We start from the raw sequence: 22,146 nt of genomic DNA on the forward strand, positions 1-22,146 counted from the left end.
ATTGAAAAATGGGAGGAATAGTGGACATTGACTGATCACATGAAAGATGCTGATGCAACATTACAAAAACAGACAGATCAACCTTGCAGTGCACGTGTTAGCACTGGGCCTCCTCAGTTGCTGATGTCTGTGCAGTGGAGAGCAGATCCAGATCCACACAAGAGACACGCCAGCTCATCTAGGCCAGCAGGGGACATAGACTACCTCATCAGAGAAGTAAAACACAACAGGTTGGACAATTCTCCTGGCCAAGCTTCGCAGCATGTTCCTGAATCCGTGGGTGTATAAAGTGGATTCTGTCAATCAATAGAGCTTAGATTTTCTTAACCCTGGTGCAACAAAGCCATCAATGTCTCAGAATTATCAAAGCCACTCCTGGCACATGACCTTGCTAGTTCATCCTTCCTTGCAAATGCCAACAACCCATATAGACACCAGTTCACATCCCATCCAGCTCCCTGCTTGTGGCCTGGGAAAGGAGGCTCCTGGCTCCTGGTTCCTGGCTTCAGACTGGCTCAACTCTAGCTGTTGCAACCACTTGGGAAGTAAATCAGCAGATGGAAGATCTTTCTCTCCATCTTTCCTTCTCTCTGTAAATCTGACTTTCCAATAATAAATAAATGTAAAATAAACGAATAAACCACTCAAGCAACAACACCCTTGAAACATTCTTCTCCACATCAGGGTCTCTAAGGTGTCATCAGAGGACCTGCACCCACACTCAGGTGCTGATATAGTTTGACAGCAAGGAGCGACTCCCTCCCCCGCCCCCTCCATGGACACAAGAGAAGGAAAAATTAAAAAACTGAAACATCTGAACTACTCACCTTTCTCCATACCTGACCCTCCCCACCCTAACTGGAGGCCCATGTGGGCATTTATCCCTCTCAATTATGTTAATATTCAAAAGAAAATTATTTTTTCTTTTATTTTCTATTATTTAAATAGATGGACCAGTGAGACCCACTATCACACAAAGCCCCCAATCTTAAAAGGTCCCAAGCAAATCTGCTGCATTTACCTGTGTGGAGGGGTATGATAAAGCCAGAATGCACAGAATGCCCTGCCCAGGGACAAGAGTTGAAGTGGTTAAAGATTAACACACAGGCTAAATTCTCCCTGGCCTGACCTTGGCTGGGAGCCAGGCTGAAGGCACACACAGGAAAAATGGGCCAGGCCAGAGAGAAGCAGTCCACTGGGCATTCCTTGACACAGGAGCCCAGCGCATGCTACTCCACAGGCTGGTGGCAAGAGCTAAGGTTAAGTTGGGAAGATAAGGAATGCAAAGTTGATGGGACTAAAGTGGCTATCTGGATGAAGACTGGGATTTTTAAACAAGCTTTACAAATCCGAGTAAATGATTGGAATGGATATCATGATTGACTAGGGATTGTTTCCCACACCTTTTACTGTAAAACAGCATGCAAGTCTATCTTCAGGCCAAACTTACTGAATAAGAGTCACTAGAACTCTCACAACTCACACTGCATCTCAGAGCCAACAGAGGATAGCTGGTGGGCGGAGACTGCCTCCGGAACCAAGAGTGCCCATGCCAAGGAAATATCTGCACAACAGGCCTGGCTGGCCAGGGAAGGAGAAGGAAGGCACACAAAGACCAACAGGGGACTGCCAAGCCGTATTGCCCACAGCCTTGGCAATCCCAGTGAGGATTTTGACCACAGAGAAAATACAGCTGGCTAAAGAAAACTGGGACTCAGTGACTGTGTTTGCAAGTGTTTTCTTGCCTATCTCAATTTTGGAAAAAGCTAACTGCAGTTAGTTTTCCCATGGGAGTGACCCAAATTCACACTGACAGCATTGCAGCAGGATGAGCTGAACTTACCTTCTCACTAGCACAGTTTGGTCAAGAGGGATCTGGACTTGACACGATTTCCAGTGGACTAACACACACTCTATGTCTACGATGGGAAGGTAACAGGTGAAAGGGAAAGGACAGGTATACATTCACCCAGGAAAGATGCAACGGTCTGCCCAGACAGTGACACTCTTAGGAAATAACCGGACAGGAAGACCCCAAATATTTCACAAGCAACTGAAATTAACCGCTGGAGAAAGCATCTGACGCAACCGTGAAGACGCCACGAGGAATGCCTGCATCCCACGCCAGGGCATCTGCGTTCTAGTTCCGGCTCCACTCTGGATTCCAAATTCCTGCTGTTGCACCCCTGCAAGGCAGCAGATGCTAACTCCAGCAGCTGACACTAACTCCAGCAGCTGACACCACGCCACCCATGGGGCACACACCCTAGCCTTAATGGCCCAGGGTATTTTGGAAGTGAACCAGTAAATAAAAAACCAATGCCTGTGTTTCAAATAAAGTGAAGACAAGTGGAAAACTGGAAACAAATCACACACACACACACACACACACACACAGAAATAAAATTAGCTACTGTTACTATCAACCTCTAGGACCAAACAAGAAGCTCAGCAATTGGATGGTTCATTTGCCTTTTTGGAGATTACCCAGTTCACCCCTGGGGGGTCTTGCTGGCTCCGATCTCTAAGACTACCTGAAAGAAGCTATGCTTCAGTGAAAACCTAAAGGGAGACAATCCATGTAGCTACTGCTACAAAAAGCAGTAGACCTTTCAACACCTTTGGGCCTCTACGATCCCTACTTGGGAATGATTTTGGAAATCTATCACCAGGCCATCAAATGGATTGAAACTTACAGCAGAAGCCCGCGAGTGCCTCCTGGAGGCAATCATTGAAATTTCCACATGCTGTTGCCTAGCGTGTACCATTAACAAATACAAGCTTGCTATTAAGCTGTAATTGAGACTGACTCAATGATAAGGCTATAATCATGAAACCTGAGCAATCTGTATGTCTCAGATGATTCAACAAGCTGTAAGACATCTTTGTGCCCAGCTTCTTCCTCCATAAAAGAGGCTCAACCTGTGATAAAGAGCCTAATGTGGATGGTAGAAGATAACTGCCTTAACCTTCACAATATCCCTACGGGGCTATCACTGCCATCTTCCAGATGAGCAGACAGGCAGTACAGAAAAATTAAATGACTAGCCAAAGGTCATGTATTTAATAAGCAGTGGAGCGCTGCAGTAGACTCCACGGTTCTTGCACTTAAGGATATCCACCTCAGAAATGCTGCCAAATCCCACTGAGTTAAGGGCTCAAAACTGAGGATCAGCTTTTAATACTCCCTTCTTCACCCCTAAATGTAGTCAGGCCCTCCTTCCTCTTCCTGAAATGCCTTGAGTTCATCTGTTCCTGCGATCCCACTGCCACCTGAGCCAAGGTTCCACCCACGCACACTGGATGAATTAGTGACAAGAACTCCTGCAATATTCATCCATGCACTCTTGGCCTCTGGGATTGCCACACATAGGCTCCCAGTGGCTACACTCTTCCTGCATTACAACCTGCCCTGCGATGGCAACTTCACACCCCCAGCTATCAGCTGACCTAAGTGTCTGAGACAGATCGGGAGAAACAAAAAATTTCCAAGGTTGAGAAAATTTAAATTCTAGCCCTACCAAAAAGCTCCCACAAAATCAAGACTGGGGCCCAGCGCGGTGGTGCAAGTGGTTAAGGTCCTCGCCTTGCACGCCCGGGATCCCATATGGGCGCCGGTTCTATCCCAGCAGCCCCGCTTCCCTTCCAGCTCCCTGCCTGTGGCCCAGGAAAGCAGCAGAGGACGGCCCAAGGCTTTGGGACCCTGCACCCACGTGGGAGACCAGGAAGAGGCTCCTGGCTTCGGACAGGCATAGCATCGGCCCGTTGCGCTCACTTAGGGAGTGAATCATCGGACAGAAGATCTTCCTCTCTGTCTCTCCTCTCTGTATATCCACCTTTCCAATAAAAAAATAATAAAAATAAATCTTTTTTAAAAAAATCAAGTCTGAACTGGGCAGCTCTGCAACTGCACAACCCTGCCTGAGCCTACCTATGCAGCCTTATCCCACTCCCCAGGGAAAGAGCCGCAGGAGTCAAACAAGTGCTTTCATTGTTCTCTGGGTTTAAAAAAAAAATCAGAAATTCTTACTGCCCACACTTATTCACACAGCTCCCCTCCACTTCAGAAATCTGAGCTCCTGCTCTCGCCCTCCCAAAGCACCCACAACCAACTAATGTTTCCTCTAAATTGCCATAAAAGTTGTCTTTTTATTGATGGTGGTTTTAGATTTTTTTTAACTTGAAAGGCAGACTCTCTCGCAGAGGAAGGAGTGACCGACACATCCATCCACTGGTTCACTCCCCAAATGGCACCAATAGCTAAAACTGAGTGCATCCAAAGCTTGGAGCCAGGCATTTCTTCCAGGTCTCCCCTGTAGATACAGGGCCCCAAGGACCTGTGCCATCTTTTGCTGCTTTTCCAGGCCATAAGTAGGGAACTGGACCGGAAGTGGAGCAGCTGAGACTTGACCCAGCACCCATATGGGATGCCGGCACTGCATGCAAAGTATTAGTTTGCCATGGCACCATGCCGGTCCCCCCATAAAACCTGCTTTCCACCATTCATGGTGGTGTGTAAAGTATTCATCATCTTACAAATGGCCGTTTAGAACCATGAGCAACGAAAGGGAACACTCTAAGCCTACATTTTCCATCTCCCGTTTCAGCACAGGTCTTCTCACAGAATCGGCGCTGACACGGCAAATAGAATAAACAAATGAGTCAGGGTTGGAAAAACTGAAATTACCTGTAGCTACCCCAATTCAGCCAACCATGAAACACCTACAGCCAGCAGAAGAAGCCTCAGTCCGCATTTCAAGGCAGTGAGTTCACTGCACCTTTCAATTCATCATCTTTGCTCATAAGAACAAGCGAGTGAAGGACATCCACTACATCCTTAAGTAAGCTGACCAGCAGCGTCGTCATCCTAGCTCACACACCACAGCTGGGGAGGAAGCCCAGCAGCTCAGAGCTCCTGCACTGTCTGGGCCACCCTTTCGGCCCGTGCACCTTCCCTGAAGGAGCTGAGTAACTGAAGGGAGAAAGGAATGCCGGAGACGCCTTGACCTTAGCAACAGATATGGTAAATTAATGACTTCAGAAGGACATTAGCCCGAAGGAGCTTCCTGTTTCGTTCTTCGGACTCACCAAGAGCGAGTGATGTTTTGCACGACTGCGCTGAAGCCCCCGTGATGCTGCTTGCACTGTCATCTAAGCCCCAAACCAGGGTCTTTCCGGACTCCCCAGATCGGACACCCTTCCCACAACCCCTCACTACGCACTAACAAACTGTTGCTTATCAGGAGACAATGAATGAAGTAAGTAGTCTTCTGCGAACACACCTCTTGACCAGCCAGGCCAAGAGCGATCCATGCTGAACGTTTTAAACCATTAGTGCTTCCAAAACTTCCTTGTCATCAGGAGCCAAATCTTTGACACTGTTATTTGCCAGACATTCCGATTTCTCTCTCACAAACACACACACACACAAAGAAGCTCAGTTCAGAGCCGTCTCAGCCGTGAATGGCCACATTGTTGGGTGCCTCTGAGCTCTCACTGAAGACGTGGAGAAGAGCCAGGCCAACAGCACCGGCGGAGCCAAGAAAAACCAGGAACGCCGGGCCCCGGCGTCTCGGCCTCCGCCTCCCCAGGGCTTCGGGCCTTTCCCGAGGATGCCGGCGTCCGCTCGCCCGCCCGGGGCGCGGCTTTCCGCAGCCGCCACGCAGCAGGGTGGACCGAGTCCGCGCCCAGCGCCGGCCCCCGCGCAGCCACTTCCAGGCGCTCGCGCTCCCGAGAGGATGCCGAGGAGGGAGGCGGCAGGCGGAGGCGGCCCGAGCAGCCTGGGCGGCCCGCTGGCTCGGCCCTCCGTCCGCACTCACCCAGTTCTGCGCGTTATTGCTCAGCTTGACTTTCTTGCACAGGCTGCCGGGCAGTTCCATGGCTCCGCAACGCGCGCGCGCCGATGCTCGCCTTCTCGGCGCCCGCAGGGTAGCCGCGGGGGCGGGGCCGGGGGCGGGGCCGGGGGCGGGGCCTGCGGCGAGCCGCGGGGCGGGCGCGCGCCGACGTGGTCTCGCGCTCTTGGCCCCGACCGCGCGGCGCAGCCCACCGGGGCTGGGAAATGGGTCCGGGGCAGAGGTGTGTGGGCGGGACCGAGTGGCTGTGGGCGGAGCTTCTCCCCTTTGAAGGGCGTGGCCTGGGGAAGAGACGTGAGAGCTCCGGGGTCACGTCTCGTCGCGGCTCCGCGATGGGCATGCGCAGAAGCTGCGAGGCTGCAGAAGGAAGCTGTGCGCGCTCTGCCGCGTCCGCGGAGGCGACTGAGGTACTCTGACGTGGTTCCAGGTCCTTTAGCTTTTCCTCTTCCAACCCGAGCTCAGTCCTGTACTCATGCCAGTCCAGCTGCGTTACTTAAACGCTTCCAGGCTGTCGAAGAAAAGAATCCCCCACATGCTGCGTTTCACGATAAACTGGCTAATTTACACACATTGTACAAAGAAATAATGCTCCCTTCCTCGGCGTCAGTAATTTCCCAGCTGAGCTGAGTGATTATGTGCAAGGTGCCTCCCCCTACCAGATCTCTGCAGTGCTGGTGCCCACCTCGGACAAGCAAGCCAAGGGGCTTCTCTGGTTTAGGACCACGCCGAGGGTAGGCCGCTCACTGATGCAGGAGGAGGGTCACGGGCAATGGGCTGTGTTACTGGGGAGCTGCCTTCCTCGGAGACATGGCAGCTCCCACACTGCCCCCCAGGTCCAGAGCGCTGAGCTCAGTGGTCCAGGGCTTGCTCCAGGCATCAGGAGTCGTTTGTAGCACGGCCCTTCTGAAACCTAACTTCCTATCACCAAGATCTGAGACTGCAGTCCTAGAGTACCTAGCATAATCAGGCCCCCATTTGGTCAACCCTGACTACTATATTAAATTAGGCCTTCCCCCATGGCCAACTGAATCGTCACTAAGCTCCTTCATTGAACACTCTCCCATTGGCGCACCTGGTCCTCATACATTTGCCGTTTGTAAAACTCCATTTATTTGAAAGGCGAACTGAAAGAGGCAGGCCGACTGATCTTCCATCTTCTGATTTCCTCCCGCAAAGGGCCACAATGGCCAGTGCTCCCTCAGGCTGAAGTTAGGAGACTGGAACTCCATGCCAATCTCCCACATGAGTGGCAGAGGTGCCAGTGCTTGGGCCATATGCTGTTGCCTCCCCAGGCACCTTGGCAAGGAGTTGGATTACAAGGGGAACCAGGACTCTAACCTGTCCTCAGATATGGGTTGGCAGCTTAACCTGCTCCTACACACGCCTCCCATCTGTCAGTCTTGATAATTGCTGTGGGAGTGCCATTTGTACCTGGCTGAAGCTGTAGCCTAAAGGCGGAAGCGTTCAGTTGTGCTAGTGCCACTTTCAAATCCTGGCTGCTCCACTCTGATCACTGATATAATCAATGCAACTTCAGATTTCCAAACATGAATTTTAAAATAACTTTTCCAGGGCACAGCGCGGTAGCTTAATGGCTAATGTCCTCATCTTGTATGTACCTGGGATCCCATATGGACGCTGGTTCTAATCCCAGAGGCCCCGCTTCCCATCTAGCGCCCTGCTTGTGGCCTGGGAATGCAGATGAGGACAGCCCAGAGCCTTGGGACCCTGCACCCGTGTGGGAGATCCAAAAGAGGCTCCAGGCTCCTAGCTTCAGATTGGCGCAGCTCTGTCTGTTGTGGTTGCTCGGGGAGTAAAACAATGGATGGAAAATCTTCCTCTCTGTATATCTGACTTCCCAATAAAAAATAGATATATAATATATTTATAAAATATTTTTATATATTTATATGTTATATATTTATGAATATATGTGCTTATAAATATTTATATATAATATAAAATATTATATTAAATATATAAAATATATATATCTTTTTTAAAATAAGTTTTCAAACAGAATTAGAAAAAGTGTTGCAAAGAAAAGAATTTGCTAAAGGAATTCAGAATGCATTTGAAGAATATTCCTCATGTTAAAGTTGCATAATTAGAGCATTAAAAGGACAAAGACATTAAAACACATCAAATGTGTTTAATTCTAGGTGTTTGTAATCACGGTAATTTTATAAGGAAAGCTCTTTACCCTATTCGGAGGATGCTAGTGCATTTCATTACTTAGAAAACTTGTAGATAAAGGGAAAGAGTTGGGTATTTCCTCTGCTTTTCCTACAGGAACCACTACTCAGGGAAGTTTCTCTTTGTAGCTTTCCAGTCTCCTAATCCTACTGTTCCCCATCACTTAGAACACCCATCTCAGTAGGTGAGCCATTGCCAAGGTCTTCCACTCTAAGCAGTAGAACACAACCCCTCCTGGGTGGCACTTTCCCCTCTGGGGGCAGTTTTCCTGGACCGACTTTTTCTTCGTCTGTCTCTGCTCAGAGGGACTTTGGCATTCTCTCTGTGATAGCTCTTTGCTCTCTGGTCCTCAGCTTGGCCTCTCAGACTCCCAGCTGCTTCTGCTTATCTCAGGGGAAATGCCAGAGACTGTGTCTACCGCCTCCTCTATAACTGGAAACTGCAGGAATTGAGCTAGGCCAGAGGAGAGATTAGCTTGTCTCTATGTCTACCTCTCAGGAATCGCTGTTCCATGGTTCTGTAGTACCTGACATTTAATGTAAGAAAACCAGTATGTCATATTTTCATCTATGACCTCACTGTTTGTTTGTTTTTTTTTTAGTTGTTTCAAATGGAAGGTTAGATCCATTCTCTGCCACTTCATCTTCCTAGATGTAGAAGTTTCTGTTTTATGTGGTTGCCTTTATAGCAATGAATTCCTAGCTTTTTAAGTCTTACCATTTAGCTGTATACCTCTAGTTGGTATAACGTGTATCTTGCTAATTTAAAAAGTGTGTTATGTCTTTAAGTTTACTTGGATCTGTAAATTACTCCTCCATCCTTTATTTCCTTAAGGCGTCACTGAAGAGCAGTGGGTGGGGTACTGACTTAATTCCATATGGTTGTGAGTAAAGTCATTAAGAGCAAAGGTAACAGGAACTGCACAAATTAAGAGTAAAGATAATGGGAACTGCACATAAGCAGGGTGCTGAAGGTGGTAATGTCATTGCCCCCTAGGAGTGCAGGTTCCTACCTCTCACGCTGCTATGCATAGCATGTATAAAGGAACTGAGTAGTTAAATACGCTGCTGGTGCATAGTGGGAGCCAGATTTCTCACTGTTGCAGTGCAGACTGACAGATAGCAAAGGCAGAGGATGACTTATGGTAATGAATTCAAGGTGAAGACATTCAAAACTCATGATTAGCTCAATGTAAAAGATGAGTACATTAGGGGAAAACTGGGTATGGTGTGGAGGCAAATGAGAACTCTGTACTACCTGCTAAACTTTCCTGTAACTCTGAAACAGTCCTAACATAGTAATTATAATAACAACAACAAAAAAAAAGAATCCTGAGATCGCAAAGATCCTTCCTTCTTGTAATAAATTCTCAAGTTTCCAGTATTCCCTGATCCTCTCTAAATAAGAGCAAGCAAGTTCTGTTTACTTCTGGCATCTCAATTTAATTTCTTCTCCCTTATGCAAAAATCAGCGCTCCCAGTGATTAACTTGGTGCTGTAATGTCAGTATTCGATTTCTTCTCGTTTCTGTGGACTTAGAGTAAATGTAAATGAATTGTCGGGCTTCTGTGCCCTTCTCTCTCCTACTCAGTGACAGCATTCTGTTTCCACCAGGGCTTTGGAGGAGGTAGCCATGCCAGCAGAACCTATCTCCTTCTCAGTGTTTTGCTGTTGGGTTACAAACTGAAACCACACCACAGTTCCAGATTCACTGGTGTTCCTGTGCTTCCTCCTACACCTGCCACCTTTCTTCTCTAATTTCTTCAGTAGTCCTTTCTGGTGGTCAGTGAGGTTGGTAAGGGAGTCAGATACTCAGAACTCAACTTTTCAGCATTTTGCTCCATGATCCTTTAAGGAGGCATTCTTTCTGAAAGCCATTTTTCTCTGCAACTGTTGACCAACAGGTTTCTGACAACAGTTTGAAAAAACTACCCAAGTAGTTAGTTTGCCAATAAGCCCAATCCTACCTACAGTTGGAGCCCCCACTGGGTGTGCATGCTTGTAAAGGGACCTGTGACATTCCTCTCCTGACAAGCAACTACATGTTTTCTCATTCTAAATAAGAGTGTAATTCTGTCTCCAGAAATCATAAGTGGGTGGACTTTTCCAGTGGTAAGAGACAGACATAGGGGCTGGTGTTGTGTAGCAGGTAAAGATGCTACTTATAATGCCAGCATCCCACATAGGCACTAGTTTGAGTCCGGGCTGCCCCACTTTCTATCCAGATCCCTGCTAATGGCCTGGGAAAAGCAGCAGAAGACAACCCAAACGATGGGGTCCTTATACCCATGTGGAACACTCAGAAGACGCTCCTGCCTCCTGGCTCCTGGCTTTGGCCTGGCTTCAACCTGGCTTTTACAGCCACCTGAGGTATGATCCAGCAGGTGATGACCTCTCTCTGTCTTTTGCACTCTCTGTGGAGCTCTGATTTTTCAGCAAAATAACTAAATATTTTTAAAATAAATAGTTACAAAGATGGATGCCTCAGTTGATGGAGTTTGGTTCTAAAGTTGGGATATAAGTATTACACCAAGTGGTTAAGATGCTACTTGGGACTCCATTACTCCATGCTAGAAGGTAGTTTACAGGATGCAGCTCTACTCTTGAATAAAGCAGGGCGCCCCATGAAACCTACAAATACACCTTGCATTTCTAATACATATATATATACATATATATATATGCAAATACAAGGATTCTTTTTATATATATATATATATATATATATATATATATATGAAGAACCCTTGCATTTCTACCTTTTTCTATACTTTCCAGGCCATGATACATTTAAATGTCAGAAAATTAAGATTGTAACTTGTACTGATACTCTTGAGGAAACATGGGAACAAATTGTTGGAGGGGAAATTGTGGAAGGAGGAAGGCAAAGAAGAGAGATGAACCCCTGTGCTGATAAAACTGTCGTGAGAAATAATAAATAGATAATAGAAAGTACTTGGATTCAGGTCCCACCCTCCCTCCAAGTTCCAGCTTCTTGCTAATGTACACTCTGGAAGACAGAAGTTGAGGGTTCCAATACTACCCACAGGGAAGACCCAGATGAACGCCTGACTCTTCAGCCTGGATTATTGCAGGCATTTGGAGAGTGAACCAGTGATTGTAAAATACATGTGTGTATGTTTGTGGGTGGATGCCTATAAATTAATTAATTAATTAACAGAAAGAAAGAGAAAAGTGTTTTTAGTAGACATACTATCAGGATCATGAAGACCAAGCTCCTTAGGACTCCACATGAAAAAAAAAAAAAAAAAAAAAAAAACCTCACTTGTGTTTCTACTTCTGCTTTCTGCTTCTGCTATTCCTGCCCACTACCTGAACAAACTGCTCCAAGTCAAACTCCCAGCACCCAAGAGACAGGGTATCGTATGGTGTACCTACCACAATCCATGTTGATAAAAGTCCATGTGACGGTCTTCCTCAAAAGTTACTGCCTAAGCTGTAGATGGCTGCCTTTGGGTGAGGTGCTCAATTGGATCTAGTCACCTGCAGGCAGGAGATAGGATTCTGTGAGTTAAAGTACAGCCACCACTAATGGGGAGGCATGAGGGAAGCATGGGTCAAAAGGAACCTCAGAGACAGAGGCAGCCATGCTCAGAGGATACATTCCAAGGACCCCTAGTGAACATCTGATACTGCACACGATACCAAACCCTCCACACACTGGTTCTTTTGCACATAGTAATATTTTGCATATACTTTGCTTCTTTCCTTATTAAGTCAAGAGCTTTCATTTTCTTCTAGATAAAAGGATGTTTTCTCTGGTTTATCCAACTTCCCAGAATCATTAATCTTATTCTTTAGGCCCATTCTTCTTTTTATTCATTTCTGGTTTTTTTTTTTTTTTTTTTTTTTTGCTTTAAGGCAGATTTACAGAGAAAAGAGAGGCAGAGAGAAAACATATTTGGGCCCATTGTGAAGTAAAATGAGAACTGCTTGAAAACAAACACTGAGGAAGTCAAGCAGATCTTCAGGTGGACTACTGAGCAACTAATGGACAGGTAGGAGATATAAAGCATGCATATGCTGAACACAGGTAATTCATGTCCAAGGCAAGGATAAATGGAACATTGTAAGATTTCTTCACACTTCCTCAGAACAGAGCACACCTTAAAACCTGAGCTGTTTACTTGTTAAATCTTCCATGTAATAGTTCTGGATCCCACTTGACCACAGGTAACTGACACCATGAATAAGGAGGGATGATTGTGTTCCTCGATGATAAATGTGAAGTTGTCAAAACCAAAACAAAGTGACTTATGTTCAGCCCTAAGAGAAAGAAGTAAAGCAAGCCAAGATGTCAGCAAGGGAGGAGGCACCTGGTGCACACATGCATCATATCAAGGAGTTTACCAAGGAGTGCCTGAAGGCTTCTCACACACATATGCCTATGACATGAACTTAGGTCCAGCACCTTCCACATTGTGATTTGCTCCACATGTCACCCAGGACAGCCAGTCAGATGCATAACAGCTCTTGCCTGACTCCATTGGCTCAACCATAAACTGACATCTCTTTCTGTGAAAAGCCCTAATAACCAATGGTCTCTTACAATCTATGTATATTCCTTATTTTATCTACAACACTCCAGGTCATCCTCTGCCCCTTTGAGTGTTTCTGTAGTCACTATCACCAATTAAATTCTTTGTTTTTGGAGAATCTAAGCACTTATTTAGATAAACTTGTGATAGACCAGTGTTTCCTAAAGTTGCCTTTGTGGAAAACTCACTTTGTAGGAAATGCAATATGAGTGTTGTGAAGAAAGGCCTTGTGATAAATTTCATTCCATAAATATTACTAAGTTATGAGTAGATGCTAGACACAGTTGTATGCACCTAAATGAGTAGAAAGTGCTGGCTTAAACAAAGCAAAAAGATTTTTACACTGCAACATATTTATTAATTTAGTTCACCAATAAAACAAGAAGAAGGGTTATAGCTTGTACTGTCTCCCAATTTTCTTAAATCTACGTTTTGAGTTTTTTGGTTTTTTTTTTTAGCTCCTCCACCCTCACCCCAGCCCCGAGGAGCCACACTGTATTCATGCCCTGTTTAGTCCTTGCCAACACTGAATCCAGACTACCCTGTGACATACTCAGCTGCCACAAGGTGGGAAACGTGAATGCATGTCCATTCTTGGCTCAAGTTCTAGAACAAGTATGTCCACTTGACTGGAAAAACTACACAGAAAGGCCACGTGAAGTAAGAGAGGTTCTGACACTACATGACAAGCCAAGGAACCTGACTGCAGAAAGCACTGAAGTCCTAGGTCCATCAGCCCAGGGGAACACAGAAACCAGACCCCCCCACTCTAGCCAGTCTAGCTGAAGTGGCAGACACCTAAGTGGATAAGTCATTTGGGACATTCCAGACCCAAGATTCACCAAATGAAACAGAGAGAATTTACACATCACAACATCCTGGCAAAGTTCCCTACTCACAAAACCATGAGAGACAACTGTGGGTGATTGTTTGTCTTAGTCTTTTTGTGATACTATAACAAAACTCTTGAGAGAAGGCACTTTAAAAGTAAAGGCCTGGCTAAATCCTCACCTTACAACACATCTCCTTCTCTCTGTATTTCTGCCTTTCTATAAAAACAATAAAGTAAATGTTCAACAAACAAACCAAAAAAAAAAAAAAAGAAAGAAAGAAAGAAACAAAAAACCAAGAGGAATCCCAGCACACAGTTGCAGAGGGCTGTAAGCGTGGTGCTGGCTTTGGCTTCATGGGAAGGTCTCAGGACAGCTGGTATCACACGGCACAGATGTGTGTGAGAGAATCACACAGCAAGAGCAGTAAAGGAATGAACTGAGAAAGCTGACCTCACTTTATAAATACCTGCTCTTGTGGACTATTCCATTCCTGTGAGACACAGCCCATTCCCTTAGAGATTAACATTAATCAAATTACCTCTCACCAAGCTCCACCCCTTGAAGGAGGTGCCACCTCATCTAAGCTTCTAACATCAGCACCCTAAGCCTCTAGCATTTACCCTTTTTAGAAACCACATGCAGATCATGGCATTGTTTTAACCGATACTAAGTTTCCGAATAGATAGATAGCTAGGCAGCAAGCAGTAAATGAGAAAAATATGTATATTATCTTGGGGAAATAACTTTATAAAAATCATATTGTATCTAAATTATAAACACATATCTACTTTAAATGACCCACTTTACAGGAGATATATTAAATATCATTAAAATATAATTTGTATAAATATTTAGTTTCAACATTTGTTATCATTATTGGCTTTCATTTGTTTTGTAAACAACCTCTTTATTAGTAAGAAGTGAAAAAATAAAAGTAAAGAATCTATGAAATTTTTAGAGAAATTTAATTGTGCACATTTCTAACACAAAATTTTAAAAACTTTCATACATTAAGAACTGAGGAAAAAGTTGGATTGAACTTGACATACCCATTTGTTTATGAGGCATATCTAATTTAAAGGCACATCTGCTTGTTTCTGCAGCAACAAATCTCACAGCATTAGGACGTTATAAATTCCTAACATAAAAAGTTCCTAGTTATCGTCAGTCCTCTGGTGTGTAAGATTGGGGACACTAACTATTCCCCCACAGAAAGGGAAATGTATTAGTTACACAAACTCCGTCTCTTCCACACCTGCATCAGCTCACCTTTCCTTCTCACCCTCCATCCTCTTCTTCCTGGAGGTCCAGAATGTAGAATCACAGCAGCTTGAGTCTAGGGGACAAAAACTCCACATTCATTTCAAACAAGACACCAGGAAACCCAGATGCTGCATCACTGCCCAATAATAGTGACACTCTTCCTCCTTCAAGGACTGCCCCTTTCTCAGATGAGCAATCTAGCAACTTAACGTACACAGGTCCTTCCATTCAAGCTGCATTCTTTGGGGGCTCATGTTGTAGAGCAGTTACTTTGGTCCCCACCTGTATTGCTGGCATCCCATATGGCAGGGCTAGTTTGAATCTCACAGGCTCTACTTCCAATACAACTCCCTGCCAATGCTCTTGGAGAAGCAGCAGAAGATGGCCGGAGGACTTTTGCCTCTGCCACTCATGTGGGACACCCGGCTGCTGTTCCAGGATCCCGGTTTTGGCCTGGCCCAGCCCCAGCCACTGCAGCCTTTTGGGGAGCAAACCAGTGTATGAAGGACTTCTTTCTCTCCCTTGCTCCTACACTCCTTCTCTCTCCTCTCCTCTCTCCCTCCCTGCCACTCTGCCTTTCAAAGAAATAATATTTTTTTTCTTTTTGTCTTAAATCTGTCTGTCTTTGATGAAAAAGTGATAGAGAGACAGAGGGAGAGATCTTCCATCTACTGGTGTGCCCTCCAGATGACTGCAGCAGCCACCCCAGAGTTAGGCAGAAGCCAGCAGCCAGGAGCATCATGCTGGTCTCCTATGTAACAGGCAGGGGCCTGAACTCTTGATTCATTTTCTGCTGCTTTTCTCAGGCACTAGCAGGGGGCTGGATCTGAAATGGGCAGCCAAGGACAAACCAGCGTGTACACGGGATGCTGGTTTCACATACAACAGCTCTACCTCTTACACCACAATGCTAACTTGAAAAATCTTTTATTTAATTATTTTTCAAGTGCATTCCTCAGGGTTAGTTTGTTTGGACACCACTTGTTGATATTCATGCAGAAATTATTTTAGTAAAAGGAATGGCTGAGGCCACCATTTTGGTGCAGCAGGCACCAAAACCACTTTCAATGTCAGCATCCCACAGGAGCCCTGGTTGAAGTCCTGTTTCTCCATTTCAGGTCCAGCTCCCTGCTAATTAGCCTGAAAAAAAGCATAGATGGCAGACTTGAATGGACTTGAAGTCAGCCTGCTGAAGTCATCTGGGGAATGAACGGAAGATTTCTCTCTCTCTCATTCTCAGATCTGTAGCTCTGCCTTGCAAATAAATCTTATAAAGAGAAAATGGCTTCAGCAGAGTTGTAGAATAGAGATTTAAGTAGTTAAGAGTGAGTTTTTGCTTTGGAATAACAGATACATTTCAGGGTGACAGAAAGACACACTAGATAACATTATGTCCAACAAATCACAATGAATGTTGTGTTCCACCTCGCCCAACCCCAGCTGTTGTAACCATCTAGGGTGTGAATCAGTGAATGGAAGATATCTCTCTCTCTAACTCTGTTTCAAATATATAAACAAATCTTAAAAAAAAAAAAAAAAAAAAAAAGCTCTTGGTCGTGTGATTCCGTTGCTATGGCACTCCAACTCTCAGCCTCCCCAGTACCTCTGAGGACAGGTATCCCCTGAGCATGGCCCTTGTGTGTCTGTATTCCTCACCCTCTGTTCACTGCTTGGGTGGGACAATGAAGACAGCAATGCTAAGATGCTTTGTATTTCTAATTTGTGTACTCTATCTGGAGTTTCAGGAGAGCTGAGGTCTAGCAGTAATGGAATGTGGGCAGAGAGGCCAGGGAAGGGTGAATGTCCAAAGCTTTGTAAGTGTATCCAGGTTATTTGTTGCATGTCTCTTAGAATAACTTATATTGTTGTGGAAGCTGGGACATAGGTCTTCAACATACCACATGGACTTCAGGGTAATGACCATTTGCTCCTCTTGAGGTTACGATTGACTGGATTGCAATATGGACTTGTGATTTGTTATTTCTAGTGGGCCCTATTATTACCTTTAGTTAATAAAGACTCCCTAATAAACCTTAAAAAAAACCCAATAGGAGAAAAGAAGGCATTTTTCCTTGTTCCTTACAGCCAAGTGTTGATGGAGTCAGCACAGAATTAAGTACTTTGTTGTTTATGATTTTGCTTTTTTTTTTCTGGCTTATGTCTTTTTTTTTATGATATAACAAAGTTGATTAGGGTCAAGGGCTACAGGAAAGTTGACAAAGGGTCAAGGACTATAGGAAAGTGGGTAAGACCATTGTTTCCACACTAATATCATCATTTTTCCCTTGTATCTGGGGTCAGGGGAGAAACAAAGAGAGAAGCTCCACCCAGCCTCCCATCCAGCCCAGGTCCCTGATGTGAGGCATGCTCCGAGGGTCCTGCTCAAGCATCTTTGCTTGTTCAATAGTTCTGAATTGCTGCCAATCTCATTGTTCCAATTGTGATGAAATCTATTCAGAATCCACTGGCTAACATAGTCTCTTCATGGTTGGAGTTCTGAGATCAGCAGTTCTGTTGGAGAGATCTCCAAAGAAACTTTGTCTGAGGTGATCCCAGACCTGATTCTTATGTGTGCTTGCCAGTATAGGATCCAGCACTGTCTGTTGCCCCAATCCGCTTATGCACATGCTGGTCGTTGCAATTGCTGGGTTAGTTCTGTTTCCAGCTCTGTCTTCCACACAAATCAACGGGTGTTGTAGTCCCGCCCAATCCTGCCCACTTCATACTTGGCCCTCACGCAAACCAGTGGGAGCTGCAGCCTAGTTGGGGCGATTCCCCATAACCCCCACCAGGCCTGCCCTCTACCCTGGTTCCCATGCATGCCAGTACATACTGCAAACTTGTTCAGTCTGTCCCACATCCCATTTAGCTATCGCACATGTCAATGGGTTTTGCTTTTAAATATTCATTTACTCATTTGAAAGGCAGCGTTACACAGAGAGATCTTCCATCTGCTAGTTCTCTGCCCAAATGACTGCAATGGCCAGAGTTGCTCACATCTAAAACCAGGAGCGTGGAACTCCAAGCAGATCCCTAAGCACTTAAGCCATCTTCCACTGCTTTACAGCAGGGAGCTGGATTAGAAAGCAGAGCAGCCAGGACTGAAATGGGCACTCAATTTTGGAATGGCCACGTCACAAAGAACAGCTTAGCCCACCACATCCCAACACTGTCCTCTTATATTAACAAATTGACTCTTTTCTAGTTTTGTTTTGAAGATTTATTTAGAAAGTCAGAATTCCAGAAAGAGAAGGAGAGATAAAGACAGAGATCTTCCATCTACTGGCTCACTCTCGAGGTGGCTACAACAGCCTGCACTGGGCCAGGCCAAAACCAGGACCCTGGAGCTTCATGTGGGTCCCCCATGCAGGTGTGAGGGCCCAGTACCCAGGCCACCTTCTGCTGCTATTTTCAGCCCATTAGCAGGAAGCTGGATCAGCAGTGAAGAAGCCAGGACATGAACTGGTGCCCAGAGGGCATGCCAGTGTTGCAGGTAGCAGCTTTCATAGCCAAGCCGCAGAGCCAGCCCCAACAAAATGACTCTGTAGCCAATCAAATTAGTCAGGACTGTTGTGGTTGTAAGTAACTGAAAAAACTCAAATGGATTTTTTTACATATGAAAGTTACTGTATTGGCATAAATTATAGACACATCCAGATGGAGACAAGCTTCAGGTACAGCCAGTTCCAGGCACTGAGGACTCCTTTCTTCTGTGTCAGCTCCATGCTGAACAGCTGAGGAGCGCCAGTATGGTCAGCAGCAGCTCCAAGCTGATGTCCTACACCACAGAAGTCAGACCTTCACTGGTGGCTGCAGCCCTGCACCTAGGTCCTCCCCCTGCGCACAGGTTGTCCTGGTGTCCAGTGTCAAGGGTAAGCAGCACTCCTGCTTTCCCAGGAGCCTCTATCTGGCACCATCACACAGTATGTTTTGGGTCTGATTTCTGAGTGTAAACTCTAGCCTGCCACTGTGGTCTCTGAGCTTAGAATTCTCAATAAACTTCTTCCCTCCCCACCCACTTCAATGAAAAAGCGTTGTTTTATTGCTTTCATTTGGGAACCAAGACCCTGACTGATATAGTGGTTGTATTCATTTGCTAGAGCTGCTGTACAAACTACCACAACCTGGAGTAGGTAGGTACCAGAACAGAAGCTGGTTTGCTCACAGTTGCAGAGGCCAGACAATTGAGACCAAAGTCACAGAGCTCTCCCGAGGCCTCCCTGTTGGGTTGTGGGTAGCCGACTTTTCCACATGTCTTCACCTGATCTTCCCTCTGTAGCCATCTATGTCTAAATTTCCTCTCCTAATCAAGATACTAATAATATCAGATTCAAGTTCAACGTAATAACCACCTGTTAACTGTGTTGTTATCTCTTTAATTACCGTATCTGCAAACACGGTTATGTTCTGAGGTATTGGAGGGGCAGGACTTCAACATAGGAGAGAGGGGAGGGGCAGTACTAACCCAACCCAACCTTGTAACAGTCACCAAAATTATACTAGTGATAACAAAGAAAACCAACATGTGAAGGGAAGACATGGACCACCCCCCTCTGCCAGACATGTGAATGTGCTTGTACTGCACCTGAAGCCAGGGTCCTATCATCTGTGTATATAAAGGCAAATTCTGTAGGACACTGACCAAGAATTTAGTAGGGATGTAGAAGGGAAAGTTGAGCTATCAGTAGGTGTTTTTGCAATGTAGACAACAAATCCCAATAATACAAAAAATAATAATAAAGCTTGGTTAAAATTATCTGAATAAAAATTATCCAGATCATTAACTGAACTTATTGCTTAATTAGTGCCCAAATCCTGCACTTCCTGTAAGAGGAAGTACAACCCTCATGGATCAAGAGCATGCGTGTTAGGATCAGCCTTTTCCTGTAGACAGATCACACTTCGTCACTCTGATTTTAGGTTCCTCGGATTTTACTATTTTTGTAAACTTTTTGTATCTTAATTTTCTTATTTATAAAATAGAGGTAAATAATAAAGTGGTTATAGAATTCAAATATGTGTGGGCCAGCACCATGGCTCAGTGGGTAAACCTGCTACCTGCAACATCATTACCCCACATGGGCACTGGTTCGTGTCTCAGCTGCTCCACTTCCAATCCAGCTCCCAGGTAATGGCTGGGGAAAAGCAGTGGAAGATGGCCCGAGTCTGTGGGCTACTGCCACTCCTGTGGGAGAGCTGGAGCAGGCTCATGGCTCCTGGTTTCAAACAACCCGGCCAGTCCTGGCTGCTGCGGTCATCTGGTGAATGAGCCAGCAGATGGGTGGTCTCTCTCTCTCTCTCTCTCTCTCTCTCTCTCTCTTTTCTTTCTTTGTAACTCTTTCAGACAAATAAATAAATCTTTCTTAAAAAGAATTCAATTACGTGTCACATATACGCTATTCAGATTTTTCTCTTTCACCAAACAGCAAGTAGTGGTTAGTGTTACCTAACGAAAAATTCCTTCCATACCTATAAGCATCGAAGTTTTTTTTTCTTTGTAATATCCTGTTCAGTGCATCGCAATGGCCAATTGTGCTATTCTTCTACCACTTCGAGTGTGAGACGCCCGAGCTTCTCTTGATGGTCTGCCTTTCCTGCAGGACACTGGGCCATTTCCCTTTCTGTGTCTGTCCTTCTGTGTCATGATCAGAAACAAACATCTACTTGCATCTGTTAATTTTTATATTTTTCTAAATTTTAGTTTATTTAGTTCCAGTCTTATGTGAACAGCAGGGGCATGTAGAAAACCCAGAGCTCACTCAGTCTCCTGTGGGTAGTAGGGACTCAGGGCCTCAAGCCATCGTCTTCTACCTGCCAGGATACACGCAAGCAGAGAGCAGGATAAGAAGCCAAGGAGCCTGGATCCAAAGCAGGCATCCAGTGTGGGATGCTAAGGTCCCCTTCTGCCTCGTCGCTGCTGCACCAAATGCTTCCCCTCCTGCCCTGATAGTTAAAATTCCACTTAGCTACCTCAAGAAATTCTCTCTTGATCCCTGGGTCTAATTTCAGTCAAGATTCTATCTACATTTTGAAATCATTCAAGACATGGGTGAGAAGGCTAAGCCAACTGCGACACATACCAGCAGCCCATAGGAGCACCAATTCAAGTCACAGCTGCTCTACTTCCGATCTGGTTCCCTGATTATAAACTGGAAAAGCAGCAGATGACAGCCCAGTTACCTGGGCCCCTGTCACCCATATGGGAGATTCTGATGGAATTCCAGGCTCCTGGCTTCTGTCTTGCCCAGCCCTGTCTGTTGTGGACATTTGGGGAATTAAATGAATAGATGGGGCCAGGCGCGATATCCTAGCAGCTAAAGTCCTTGCCTTGATTGCACCGGGATCCCAGATGGGCGCTGGTTCTATACCTGGTGGTCCCGCTTCCCATCCAGTTTCCCGCTTGTGGCCTAAGAAGGTGGTTGAGGATAGCCTAAAGCTTTGGGACCCTGCATCCATGTGGGAGAGGCTCCAGGTTCCTGGCTCCGGATTGGCACAGCACCGGCCATTCTGCTCACTTGGGGAGTGAATCATTGGACAGAAGATTTTCTTCTGTCTCTCCTCCTCTCTATATATCTAACTGTCCAATAAAAATAAATCTTTCAAAAACAATATATGTAAGACATTCTAGATTCATACTCTCCCTCTGTGATTCTGCCTTTTAAACAAATAAATCTAAAAAATAATCTAGGATCATACTAATTTTATTACACTAATTCTAAACATGAACACTAGATGGCGACATTTCAGGATTGTGCTATTTTCCCAAACCTGTTTGGGACCCAGACTAGTTTTCAGCTTAATCTTCTTGTTCATTTTTTTTTAAAGATTTATTTTATTTTTTATTGCAAAGTCAGATACACAGAGAGGAGGAGAAACAGAGAGGAAGATCTTCCATCCATTGGTTCATTCCCCAAGTGACCGCAATAACCGGTGCTGCGCCGATCCGAAGCCGGGAGCCAGGAGCTTTTTCTGGGTCTCCCACGCGGGTGCAGGGTCCCAAAGCTTTGGGCTGTCTTCGAGTGCTTTCTCAGGCCACAAACAGGGACTGGATGGGAAGTGGAACTGCTGGGATGAGAACCGGTGCCCATATGGGTATCCTGGTGCATTCAAGGCGAGGACTTTAACCACTACGCTATTGTCAGGCCATTGTTCACTTGCTTTAAAAATCAAATGAGCTGTTGGATCACTTCATAAAGGAACTCTATTCTGTCTTTATTCTTTAAAAAACTGTAGACCTCATAAAATTACCTGTCTTAACATCCCTTTTCTAATGCAGTTTGTCTTAAAATGACAAATATCAAAAAACTAATCTTTCAGTTAAAGTATTGCCCAACTATATCTATAAATGCTAGTTATTATCACTCTTCCTTGAAAGATAGAAAGAGATACAGGAACAGACACAAACGGCCTTCTCCAACTGATTCACTCTTCAAATGATGCCATA

At 45.3% G+C, this 22,146-nt stretch overlaps 1 protein-coding gene across 1 annotated transcript in view; it reads right to left on the minus strand.

Annotated features, from left to right (window-relative positions):
- Nucleotides 1-5,934, minus strand: part of PAPSS1 (3'-phosphoadenosine 5'-phosphosulfate synthase 1) — a 95,176-nt gene extending 89,242 nt beyond the window's left edge. Inside the window, exon 1 of the mRNA XM_040966518.1 lies at nt 5,820-5,934. Coding sequence (XP_040822452.1) covers nt 5,820-5,879 — 60 coding nt within the window. The 5' untranslated portion in view covers nt 5,880-5,934. The remainder of the gene's footprint in view (nt 1-5,819) is intronic.
- Nucleotides 5,935-22,146: the final 16,212 nt, after the last annotated feature.

This window comes from Ochotona curzoniae, unplaced genomic scaffold, assembly GCF_017591425.1.
Source record: "Ochotona curzoniae isolate NIBS_2020 unplaced genomic scaffold, NIBS_Ocur_1.0 scaffold_4506, whole genome shotgun sequence".
Lineage (NCBI taxonomy): Eukaryota > Metazoa > Chordata > Mammalia > Lagomorpha > Ochotonidae > Ochotona > Ochotona curzoniae.